Here is a 14,042-nt window from a genome sequence, read left to right on the forward strand (position 1 = left end):
GGACCGCAGTGAAAAAGTCACATTGTTTTGTTTTTTATTTTTAAAATTATCTTTCTAGTCGTTAAGAATAAAATTCTGAGCTTATTGTAAATGGTAATTGGTGACATAATTTTTTGTGTGTATAATAAAACTGTAACTGTAAAACAATTAGTTAAGTTAAGCAAAATTAATTTATGTGCTAAACAAATTGTAGCAACTTGGAAGTCATAAAACCTCAATATATCGAATTCAAGACAAGTGTTGACATTACTTCTTCAGTTGCTGAATATGATTATATATAAACATATATATATATATATATATATATATATATATATATATATATATATATATATATATATATATATATATTCAAATCATTATAAAGATATTTAGGCCCTTGAATAAGAGTAGATGAAACAGAAATTTTGATTGTGTTTTTAATAACACATTAGATAAGGACGGTAACAGATTCAATTAGTTAGTTCCGTTGCAATGCAATACATTTTGAAAAAAGTTTTGGCAGTGTGTTTTTCTTTTTGCTTTAATTTTATGAACGAGTAGAATATTTAAATAATTCTAAATGGTAAAAATATAATTTCAGACATAATTGTCACTTTGGTTCTGTGCCCCACAGATGGCTTTTGCATAACTATTAAAGACAAATTTCTTATTTTTTTTAAAATCAGTTATAAAACTGTATATTAAATGTAAGTAGGCATTTTTTAAAAATTGTGCTTCTTATAAGAAAACATTACATGTAGGCCTACAAGTTAGCCACATCCACTTAATTTAAACTTAGAAAAAGTCGACAATTTTCAATTGAAAAAAATACAAGTTAGCTTTGAGGTTTTGAATGTGTTTTCTTTAAACATTTCTTTAAACATTAAAAACAAAAGTATTTCAAAAATTACAAACCTTAGCAATATAATAAACTTTAACTTCCTTATTTTTTATTCCCTAAAATATGCATGTATTTTAAGCCACTGGTAATGCAGGAAAGTGTATTGTAACATTATGAAAGTTTGCACCCGGGAAGCTGAGATTAATATGCTAACAAACTCTTTTTAAAATAAAAAAAAACACTTATAGGTCTATTACAACACAATTCCGGCTGTCCATCGGACTGATGTACCGCAGCACGACTGGATTTTTTCAGGTGTCTCTACGACTGAGTCCCCCCATGCCGTAAAAGCTTTCGAATAAGACAATTAAAGGTTAATAATTTAAGATATCAGATGCTTGCTTTTTAACAATTATATATATATATATATATATATATATATATATATATATATATATATATATATATATATATATATAATGTTAACCTAGTAAAATAGTATTATATTTAACATTACAGTTATTTTTTTTCTATTATCTTAAATTTAAATGTGTTAAATATATCATATACTTACATAGCATTAATCTTCTTCACTACTGCTACTGCCCATGTCTATTCCTTTAGTATGAAGTTTATCTGCCCATGATATGTTTTCAGCTTTTGTCATCCTGATTACTAGCTTATCTTTCTCTACCTGGAATCATTTTTGTTAATGGTATCTCTGGCTTGTTTGAATAAAAATATAAACTTGAAGAGAAAAACAGTGAGCAAAATCTATGCACATTCATATTTTTTTTACATTTATACACAAAACGACAATACGAAAAGTTATTTGTTTTTACCTTGTTTATGAAAGAAATAATCTTAAACTTATTTTTTAAAATTTAAGCCACACTATTTTGATGCAAAATTAAAATAAGTAAACATCAATTAAACATCAATTTCGTAAAGCAATATTTCAAGCAGTTAGAGGAAATTAAAAAAATTGAAATTGAAATCTCATACATGCCATGTGGAGTATGCCCCGACGATTTTCCCGGGCATTTTTTTGACCAACATTGAAACCGTTCTGTCATCTAATTCGATCTTTACTTCAAATCCTTGGTAACTGAGTTTATAAAATTATGAAAGACTTATTTTAAAATATTTCAACTTAGACATATTCATTAATTCACTCTTTCCCACATTACTAGTTTTGACCGAATTTACTCGCTAAATTAAGGGGTTACCCAACTTAAAATCAGAAAAAAACATCAAGAACGATGTTATATTTTACCCGTAATCCCGTCCCGCGCTGGAGTGATGCAATATTTAAGGAAATTGCATGTATGTCTTTTAAGTTTTTGACTCGTTTTTTTTTCTAAAACTGAGCTATTTAATTGTAAAGAAAGAAGTCGCAATATTTGTTTGATCTTAGTTGTTTATGAAGCTTATGTGTCCAAGCTACCTCCCAGACGCCCCATTGCGTGCTGTGTGAAAGTCTTGAGTCACTCTCCGTAATACGGCGACAGCCCATGCGTCGAGTGCGTCGCGGGGCATTTGTGGAGCCACCGTTTACACTACGGCCACTGGTTTGGTTTAATCATTAAACGGCATGTGCCGCCGTGTCCCTATCGTATTGAGCTGTTTAAAACAAAGGTAGTCGAACTACTGCTTGCTGAAGATCGCGGTACGCGAATTGAACTCTGCTGGGGTGCCGCCGTATTAAAAAATGTTTTTTTCGCAGAAACCTCACAACGAGTATTCTCAACAACTTCTAAAAGGCTGAGTAATGCATATAGACGAACACACAGATAAACAGACATACTTTCATTTTAAAAATAATAGATAGGTTGCTAATTACTATTTTTAGAAATGTAATGTTTCTGACGGAAATCAACATTTAATCTTTAAGCCAATATATTACTAATCAAATTTTTTTTTTAACTGTAGACCCTCTCTGGGACCGTTTTGAGCCCTAACCTTTCAAAGAGTGATCTTTATAATTCTTCAAATTTTAGAGGGGATCGAGTGAAAGGTGTAGTAATGCATAAAGAGTACACACATATACACACATACTTTTACTAATATATATATATATATATATATATATATATATATATATATATATATATATATATATATATATATATATATATATATATATATATATATATATATATATATATATATATATATATATATATATATATATATATATGGGTCTAGGACAAATTCCCGAAAGACATTTGCCGGAATGCCGTTTGCCCGAAGGTCGATTTTCCGAATGGACACTTGCCTGAATGCGACAAATGCCCGAATAGACACTTGTCCGGCTCCCATATATATATAGGCAATACACAAATATGGGCATGGGTAATTAATAAAAAGGTTAGGTTTTTTTTTCATGTTAGCTTTGAAAGGTCTGATCTTGTGTGCTTGGTTACAGATAAAAGTAAATGGGTTTTTAAAATGCAAAAGTGAGATATCTTACTTTCTTAACTCCGTTGCACCTTGTCATACACAAAAAGATGTCGTTATGGATGGTCCGTTATCCAGTAAATACATTTAACCTTATAATATGTAATGCAGCAAAAACTATTTGTAATGAATCACAAATACATTGTAGTAGCAAAGTATTGTCATTATCTAGGTTGCTTTTCAGGTGGTAGGAAGGCGTACATTAAATACAGATTACATCGAATGGAGTTTAAAATGGTCTGTTCACATTTAACTACAAGGATTAGGATCATGTGTAAAATTGTGAGTGACATAATTATTTTTTACTTAAGGGGTTCAAATGTAAATATTTAAGTGTTAATAAAGAACAAACCCGTTGACCCAATCCAAATATACGTCTCCATTTTTCGAATGTTTGGCATCTTTTCCTGGTTTTAAACCATTAGCAAATATTTCAACTTGTACAGTCCCATCATTCAGCTCTAATATTAAACCTAGAACAAAAAAATTGTTTTAATTTACCATATCTACAAATTAGTAAATCTTGGATTGTAGATTATGATATAATTTAATATGGCATTTTACCGCTAATGCATAGGTGAAAACCACCACATAAAAAGGTAAGGGTTAAGAAAAGAACAATTGGGCACAGAACCGTCTCGAGGGGGGGGGGTTGTTCGGACCACACCGGTGACATCATTTAGGTGGGTGACACCAAGGCAAAAATAGCAATATATATATATATATATATATATATATATATATATATATATATATATATATATATATATATATATATATATATATATATATATATATATATATATATATATATATATTAACTGTGCCCCGGGTGGGGGCAAGGGTCAACTAAACATTGCACATTTTTCCTGAGGAAAATGTTTTCTTGAGAATTGTAATAACTGGCAAATCAAGCCGAGCCTGGGGTGGGGGATGGGTGACGACAAGTGTAATAATTTACTACAAATACAATGATTTTACCACTTGAATTGATTTCTTATAGAGTTAGGCCCGTAAATGCTTTTTCTAAGTGTATTAATATAATGTTTGCACAAATTGACGACTTTCGATAAAATGTTTGTGGGGTGGGGGAAGACACTAAATACACAGACTATCAAAAAGAATTGGGGTGACACCACAATGGAAATTTTCAAATGTAAATATCATTCGATTAAGCAAATTTTTAAACAACAGCCTACATGTGTGTGTATGTAAGTGTGTGTAGGTGTGTGGAGGATGGTGACTAACACCAGTAGAACAATAGTTGTACATTTGATTGTGCTTAAGTAGTTAATTTGTTATCTATGATGTGTGATATGTTTAATGGGTTATTTTTCTAATCCTGTTAAAATTTCTGTGATATGTGGCTAAAATAAATGTATTAATCCATTGTAAATAAATTGAGTTAAAAAATGTGAGAGACGAAAATGACTAATGAAAGCCATAAGAAATAAAAAGCGAGAGCATCAGATAAGGAAAACTGGTTGGCTTGCCACATTAACACATGTTGACTATTTTCGTCAGCTTAAAATTTTAAAACGATAATTCACGCCTTTAAGCAGTTTGATTATTAAATGTTGTAGATTTTGCAATGGAATATGTTAAATTATAATAATTTGTTAACAAATTTAGTATACCCATACGAGGTAAATAGGTTTTAGTGGATTTTAGCCTTGTAAAAAAGTATTTGGTCGCTACGTTACTCATTTCCTATGAATAAAAGAAGAAACTTATTTTAATTTAGTTTTAAATATGAAACGAAAGGTGCACCGTTGAAACGGCCTGTGACAAATCGGCCCGCGACAAAACGACCAAGTAAAAAAAACCCGTCGAATTAACAAACTGGCGCCAGACATATAAATCATATGACTAGTTTTAGATGCCTGAATGAAAATCGTCTTTATAAACCAACAACAGTTCAGAAAAAAATTGACTCTTAACTGCAAAGTGCGACTAATTTTCATAAGCTTTTATTTAGTTCGCAACTTCTGTTTGTGTGTTTGTTTGTTTGTTTGTGGCAAATTTTTTAACTCAATTTTGTCCCACTTCTAATGCAGTAATTTCGTTCAAGCTCTCGAAATACTTTCTACTTTGATGATAATACAAGTCTATTTATTTTTTTAAATTTAAATTAGATATTTACATAATCATTTAAAACTAATTAAAATTAAAACTATGGGGAAATAATAAAATTAACGCAATCGATAGATTTATATCTTCAATAACAAAAGGGGAGTTAGCTTTCTAGACGCAATCACCCTAAAAGTCTGGTTAGCTGTTGTTGACAAGAATGTTTACAATCGTACAGATGTTCGATCTAATGAAGGCTAATAGTGACAGATAATAACGTATTTAGACTATTTTAAACATCTTGGCGTTAACAAGATTAAGGATCTGTAAAATATGGTCACGATGGCTGTTTCAAGGGGCATATAAACGTCTTTCACTTATCAAGAGCTATTAATATTTGTATTCTTGTCGACTTCATAAATAAGTAATCACTAAAAAGGAAAAAAAACAAATTTAAACTTCCTCTATGGGGAGAAGCTTTTAAATGCACAGACAATAAGAAAATAAAACGAGATTTCTTTCATAAAAGCTTTGGTCGCTCAGTTGATCTTTTTACTAGCTTTTATTTAATTCATTATCTTTCTGTCTATCTGTCGTCATTCTGTCTAGATCGAAATGCCCGAGCGAAAATTCGGACATTAAGACAATGCAATATGACATTATATTGATTTAACTGGATGTTTAATTACTTTTTTTATTAATTAATTACAATTTTATCCAAATCAGTAGTCTGTCTCATCCAACTATTCCGTATTATACACGTGTCATCACGTTCATTGGTTGCGCCATGGCTTTTAGTCATGCAACTCTATTGAAAAAAATATACCGGGAGTGATCTCCCCTAAACTCTCTCGAATATTCTTATATAACACTACGGGGGATGTCAACGTGGGATATAGAAAAGTTTTTTTAATCAATTTTTAATTACTTGAACTTTTTTAAATAGAATCTAGTAGACAAAAGAATTACGCATCAAGTGAACGCCAAACAATGTGTGTATAATAGTGCTGAATATTATTAGCACTTATAAATTCATTTTCTTTTTTTAAGAAATCGGAACTAGCTTAAATTACTATTTCTGTTCAACAAAAATTACTCAAAATTGGCCAGAAGGCAAAAAATTAGATCTTTAACATATATATGTGAAATTTCGTTTATCTATCTGAAACATTACTCAAGTTATAGGTTTAAAAAATAAAAATAAAAGTAGAATAAGTCCCATTTCTGGTTATCGGTAATTATTTAGAAGTTGATACAGAACTGCAAATTTGATGTAATACTTATATATGAAATTTCATCAACCTAGCTGTAACGGTACTCAAGTTATCTTGTTTACACACACACATGCACACACACGGACAGAATTGCAAAACCCAGTTTTTCTGGATTTAGAATTTTAGCCCGATTAAAATACTTCGTATATGTTGACATACTGAGGTGTAAAACGGTGAAAACTGTCAAAATTTCACGTGATTTGTGTGCACGATTGCATTATTTCCTATATACTCTGTATACGAGAAAATGAAAAAAATTAAAGCACTGAAAAAGAAATTCTTAAAACACATTTTAATAACAAGCTTTTATGTAACAACGCACTAAAAAGTAGAAAACAAATTATACACTTCAATTTAAATAGCTGTAAAGAAAAGCGTGGGTTTCTTCCTAAATATTAGTAAAGGTATCAAATAGATACTAAAGTGACCCACGCTTTTCCTTATAATATTTAAATAGTAGTGTATAATTTATATTCTACTTTTTAGTGCATTATTATATAAAAGCTTGTTATTAAAACGATTTTTGTGAATTTGTTTTTACATATTTTAGCGACCAAAGCTTTGATGAAAGACAGCTTAGTTTTGTTTTTTTATTGTCTGTGCGTTTAAAAGCTTGTTGCTATATATAGTTTTTTATATTTGGTTTTTAATGCTGTTTTATTAAACTCTGTGAAGAGCTGAGGCTTTAAACCGAGAACAGGAGTTTAAATGTACAATATACCTGATGTTTAAAGGATAAACGAATTTTTGTTTAGATTAACTTTAACGGTGACAGGACCAATCATCTCGGGATAAATTATATCATACAAGAGATCTTGTAACACACTGTACTTTGGTAATTTTTATCCATATTATATTAAGCATGAATTCGTATGGAAGTAGAATACCTGACCAACGAAAGGACTATATGAGACTAAATATGTTTTTCCATGCTTTTTGTTGTATCGCTCACTGACCAATGGGCAGAGAATGAAGAGTATAAAAGGGGAGTTTAAGATGGACAAATATGCGTACTTGCATAGAAGAAAGTAAGCCGTCACCATGTCACTCTGTTCGTAAATTGGTGTTTATTATTATTATTCTACTATGGGACCTTGTTGAATCTCTTAAACTCCAAAATGCTTAAATATATATATATATATATATATATATATATATATATATATATATATATATATATATATATATATATATATATATATATATATATATATAATAAACTTATAACGTTCATCAAGAAGTGTACTTTTAAGTGAATATTACGAATCCACAATAACAATAATATCGACCACTCACGTATTGTTACAGATCTCAGCAAAATATGTAAAGTGTTTGGAATGATTATAGTTTATGTTGACATTTTGAAAAAAAGAAGGATCATTTTTTAAAAACGTTTTTTTACACATAATGATTGTGCGGTAAAGATGTGTTGCAAAAGTGTGTGACACGATATAAATTACTAGCTGCATCCCGTGCTCCACCACGGTAAATCTTTTTTAAATGTACCAACGTGGGAACAGAACAAAACTAAACACAACACAAACGAACGCAAAAAAATAAACGAAAAAACAAACATAACACTCATAACATAAACACAATTTAAATGCAATCATAAAAGCATATTGCTCACAGTCTAGCCCATAGCGCCAAATCGCGCCCTTTCCGAGCGCCGCCGGACGCGTCTGACACAGTGAATGACTATAAAACAGAGGCGTAGCGACCCTTTCCTGCGCCCGGGGAAAAACTTTCGATTCGACTCCCCCCCCCCCCTCAAACTTACGATTTGCACCCCCTCTCCTCAAAATTTCAATTTTCACCCCACCCCCTTAAACTTTCGATTTGAAATTCCCCCCGCTCAAATTGTTGATTTGCACCACCCTCAAACTTTCGATTTGCACCCTCCCACCTCCCTCAAACTTTCGATTTGCACCCCCTCCCTCCCCCGCAAATTTTTTCCAACCCACTTTGGCGCCCCCTTAGGTCGGCAACCGGGTATATGTTCTCTACACCTGTCCTATAAAACCCCCAGCAGTATTTAAAATATCCGTGTTTTATCTACCATATTATATCACTTTATCAATTCACGCATTTTTTCCCCAGTACTTTAAATTTTAAAAATTTACAATAGAGTTTCATAACTAAAACCATTGCGCACCCAATAAACGTGATGACGCGTCTATAGTAGTGCTTAATAGTTGATTAAAAATTATAAGTAGTAAACATTACATTCAGTGAATAAAATAATTAAAAGATAGCCTTTTATCAATCAATGCTAATTATAATATTTTAACAATAATGTACTCTTACACGTCTGCATAATTTGCATTCACATTTTGCTAATTATATTATTCCAACAATTATTCCGTCTTGCAGATACTGCATTCACATTTTTAGCGTGAGTTCAGTTTATTTTTAAAATACCTCCCTTGGCAAAATTACTAAACAGTTTAATTAGATTTTTCTAACCTACATTTATTATGTTATTAAAATGTATTCACTTTTTCTAGGAATATTAACGAAAACGATATTTGACATTGATCCTTTTAATATGTTTTAGCAATGTGCGTGTATTTAATATTCACTTGACATTATGCAAAATTGTACAAACAGTGGAAATTATAAAATAGCTCTATGTCGGTAAATAAACAAACCCTACTCTAATACTTAAAATAAGACATTGCGACGCACTGCAAAGCACTACATGGTGCGATGTTTACTTTTATGGTTCCAAAATCTATAGCGATGACGGAAGGAAGGAAGGAAGGACTGACAAACTACTTGGCCGCTTATATTATAGATATCAAAATTGCAATTATAATGTAATATTCATAGTAAAACCTAAGCTTCGATAGTGTAGGTAGGCCTGCCAAACATCACAATCCTACCTAATCCAGTGGACAAAACTTGATCAAAGGGTAGTGTCACGGCCTTTTCTCCTACCTATTTCATGGCACACACTCAAAACAAAAATCAACCCTTGTTCCTGTAATTTCCATAACTTTATTGGTTCATAAGTACATCTCATTCACTCCCAAAATATCGCCATGTTGTCCCGCCTTATCTCTCTCTCTCCCCCCCTTCCTTTCCTTCGCGCATGCGCACATCCACACTCTATCCTTGATCCATATCGCCTTTTAAAACACATACTCGAAACATACATACATTTACATTTCACTGTTACAGGAAGGCTACAAAAAAACACACCTTACTAACAAAGGAGCTACTCACTTTTTTGGAAGAGACATGCCCTAACGGAGATTATTTTTGCTTTAGTTATACACGACAGCAATTATGTAAAGACAATATTTATATTTCCGTCACACTCAATATTATCCTTTGAAAAATTACAAAGTTATTGGGTAGCGAACTTATTAAATAGTCTTATACAGACAAAGCAAAATTTCAGGCTACTGGCAAAACCTGGCATGAACTAAAGTGGCTCGCCCAGAACAGGGTGGAATGGCGGAGATTTGTTGCTGCCCTATACTCCACAGGGAGTGATGAGGATTCACCTAACCTAAAACCCAGCTACAGCCTCATTCATTATATCTCAGAAATCCATCTGTACTATAAATAAAACAAATTTACTCGGTAAGCCCTCGAAGAAAGCGTAACGTTACCTTTAAAGTAATGATACAATAAAACACAATTTTTATATCAGGAACATAAAAACTCAATCACGTTTTTGAAAACTATTTTGAGTGCTTTAAACATTAATTGTATATGTTATATGAAATTTAATGGCTTATACAAATAAGATGATTTAAAAAAAAAATAAAGTTAATTCATTCCTTTAGTATATCTCAAAATAATTATGCGTAAAAAGTAAATAAAATCCATCTGACAATTTTATAAATGTTAAAATTCGTTTTAAATAAAATTGACACTATAAATGCAACTTTTAAAAATGGGTGTGTTAAAACCGGACAAGTTGATTGCATTTTCAAACAGATAGTTGTTTGCAACGCTTAGGGAACCAACCGTGACCAAATATACAGCGCATGAACCACAACTCAGCAGACTGATATGGCGATCGCGACTAGCTAGATATCTCCCATTTCATTATTGAACGTTCAGTAATCTTGTAATTAGATTTTATTGACAAATCTAAAGTATATTTAGATTTTAAAATATTCATGCATTGACATTGTTGAAAAGGTATCTGGAAAATCGGAACGAAATCACTACGTTGGTGTGGGTTAAACTAAGGTAAAAGCATTGACTTAAACATACAAACAAGCAAACGGATGTTGCGAACTAAATAAAAATCTTGTGAAAACGACGCATGTTTTACATAGACAAACGTTATTTTGGAGAACGTCAAATAAAGTATGCAAAAGCCTCTGCATAGCAAGTGTTCGTACTACCGTTTGGCCACTCATTTTCACTAATACTATTAATCTTACCTTTTTCAAGTTTTATTTCTGTAATGATTAGTTCACCTGTTTGAAAAGGAAACTATTACATAACATAAAAACATAATACTATTTTTTAAAATTATTAAGTAACTTCCAATAGAGTACAAGTACATTACATTGTAATGATTATGCAATTAGGTAACAGCTTAAAAGTATACACCTTGTCACGTTTGTAAAAAGCTTATGATAATTTTTTTTAAAGATCTGTTATTGCTGAAGTCGACCATGCCGTTCCGAATACATTATTGATAATCTTACCTGTTTTAAGTTTTTTCGTTTCTGTAATGATACTTTTACCTGTTTGATAAAAAAGACATACAGCTACATCACATTTCCATAAAATAACATATATATGAATTTTAAAAAGTAGCTCCGATTAAGGTAAATTTCATTGTAATTTAAATTGCATCTGATTTCGTAAAACTTACAATATACACCTTGTCACATTTGTAAAAGGGACGGAGTGGTCTAACGGTAGAGAGCTAAACTGCTAACCCGTAAGTCTCGAGTTCGAATCAGTAGACCGTCTCTGAGTCCATCCAACTCAGATGGGTACCTAACTCACGTTAGGGAAAGTAAAGGCGGCTGGGAATAGTGCTGACCACATTATCTCTTCATATGCCAAGGTCACAGAAACAAGTGAACTCTACTTCACTTGCCCTATAAAACGTCCGGTTTGAAAGGGAACTTTACTTTACTTTACACGTTTGTAAAAAGTTTACAATAATTTAAAAAATCTGTTATAGCCAAACAATAGCTTACGCGGCTTTTCACTATGCCGTTCCATAATAATTATTAATAATCTTACTTGTTTTAAGTTTTTTAAATTCTGTAATAATACTTCGACCTGGTTGATTAAAAAGAAAAAAAAGCCATAAAACTACACCACATTTTCATTAATTAACATATTTATAAATTTTGAAAAAGGAGCTAAAATAACGTAAAAGCCATAGCAATTTAAATAACATTTGATTTAGTGACAGCTTACAATACTTACATGGACACTTTTGATTACGATAATTATTTTTTAAAAAATCTAATATTGTTATTCAATTGTGGGATGATGTTTACATTATGTAATGATACTTTCACTACACAAACAATTAAAAGGTTAACACATTATATTTATAAGCCTGATAAAATAACTCGAGCTCGCGCGCATTAACATCTAAAGGCTATGTAATTAATTAAATGATTACAATATATTCCTAGCTAACTTACGATTTAAAAAACTGCTATTTTCAAGTAGATATTTCGCGGGTGGTCGATTTTTTGGAAATTGTTGCAATGTTTTCTCTAGAAATTCACTCAGTGCCAATGACGGAGTAATAGTTGTTCCTAATGTAGGTGATTTCCCTTCATGAATTTGGATTGCGACTTGATGATTTGGGATATCTCTGAATGGACAATTTCCTGTTATCATCTCTATCACTGTGCAGCCAACACTCCTTCAAAGACGATTCAATTATTTCATTTTAAGTACATAATACAATATGTGGATGTTTGTGACGATACATTGAGATACATCTTCACTTAAAAAAAAAAAAATTTTCATAGTACACAATATGTGTGTGTTAAATAAAATGAATGTTGCGTTGCAGACCGGACTACGATGTTGCCGTCCGGTTCGTCGCCGGCTGAATACGTTGCTGACACTGACTCGGGCACTAGCCAATAAGGCCGTCGTTGTCTAGGGGAATTTAGTTATTCTACCCGAGTCAGCTACAGTAAAATATACAACGGGACAGGAGACCTTCTTAGTTTGTGCTGTTTATTAATTTGCTGATTGCGTGTTCTGCTGAGCGAGGCTTCCCCTAACCGCTAACGTCGGGAGCGCTTGTGCGAGAGACAGAGACTAACTAACCTACCTGTATTTATACCCCTGTTCTGACCTCCTAGCTATTCCCACGGGACAATGAGCTCAAACCTTGTGACCTAACAAATTATCCCCCCTGGCGCTAACTACCCTGGCTACTGGTCAGTATAAAGATTACCATTGTTCTGTCAGAGCGGTCAGTCTCTTTGAGCGTGTCACCTACTGTCCATCCCTACGGTGTACCCTGTAGTTATCTAGTGAATGGATGTTTGTGGAATTCTGACTCAACATACTGGACCCATTTCTAATAGTCCGATTTTACCAGAGATATAGAAACTTAACTGAATTGTAACTTATATATATATAATACGGCTTTTATTTGAGGAAACAATAAAAATCGCAATAGATAAATTATTTTAACAAAATATGATGTGACATTCGTATGTTTATTTCTTCGTGCTCGTAGTGACTATGTAAACGAAAATAATAATACTATAGTGAACCTAAACCTGCTCACCCTCATGCACACGTGCAAAATTAAACATTCATTTTTATGTTGAAATCAAGCATTGTATGTGTAGGTAGCATATCTAGAAGCTCAAAACAATTGGTCCAGTGATTGACCTGTAATTAACTAAAATGTAACATTGTCGGGTCAATTTGACCCGCCTTGTAGGGATAGGGTTGAACGGACACAAATTTTGAAAATTCATAAAAAATTAATATAGCAGAAGCATAGAGTGTTACCACTGTGGAAAAAAAGGCCATGTAAAGTCTGAGTGTCTCAGCTTACAAAATAGAGATACATATCTCAGCAATAATTACAGAGGAGGTTATGCACCTAATAATAATTATAGAAATCAAAGTAATTATTACAGACAAGAACAGTATGGTAGACAAAGTAGAAATGAATTCTACAATCAAAGTAGACAGCCAAGAATGGGACCAGACAACAGAGGAGAAAATAGAATTAGTAGAAATAATCATCAAGAGATATCAGCAGGAGTAGAAGGGTCAGAGATGGTGGCATCTGTTAGTCAAAGCAATACAACACTGAAGATGTTCCCAGCTAAAGTAAACAATGTCAGAGTAATGTGCCTGAGAGATTCAGGTTGCACATGCATTATTGTTAAGAAAAGTCTTGTAAGACCTGAACAATACATTCCTGGCATAATGAAAAT

At 32.1% G+C, this 14,042-nt stretch overlaps 1 protein-coding gene across 1 annotated transcript; it reads right to left on the reverse strand.

Annotated features, from left to right (window-relative positions):
- Positions 1 to 1,403: 1,403 nt before the first annotated feature.
- On the reverse strand, positions 1,404 to 11,832 carry LOC131957476 (uncharacterized). The gene is made up of 6 exons (XM_059322615.1): positions 11,808 to 11,832; positions 11,304 to 11,342; positions 11,034 to 11,069; positions 3,636 to 3,756; positions 1,829 to 1,931; positions 1,404 to 1,517 (listed from the first exon to the last, which is right to left on the reverse strand). The coding sequence occupies exons 1-6, from the start codon at positions 11,830 to 11,832 to the stop codon at positions 1,404 to 1,406; spliced, it is 438 nt and encodes a 145-aa protein (XP_059178598.1).
- Positions 11,833 to 14,042: the final 2,210 nt, after the last annotated feature.

Source organism: Physella acuta, unplaced genomic scaffold (genome assembly GCF_028476545.2).
Source record: "Physella acuta isolate Inbredline_101_S28 unplaced genomic scaffold, ASM2847654v3 ptg000004l, whole genome shotgun sequence".
Lineage (NCBI taxonomy): Eukaryota > Metazoa > Mollusca > Gastropoda > Physidae > Physella > Physella acuta.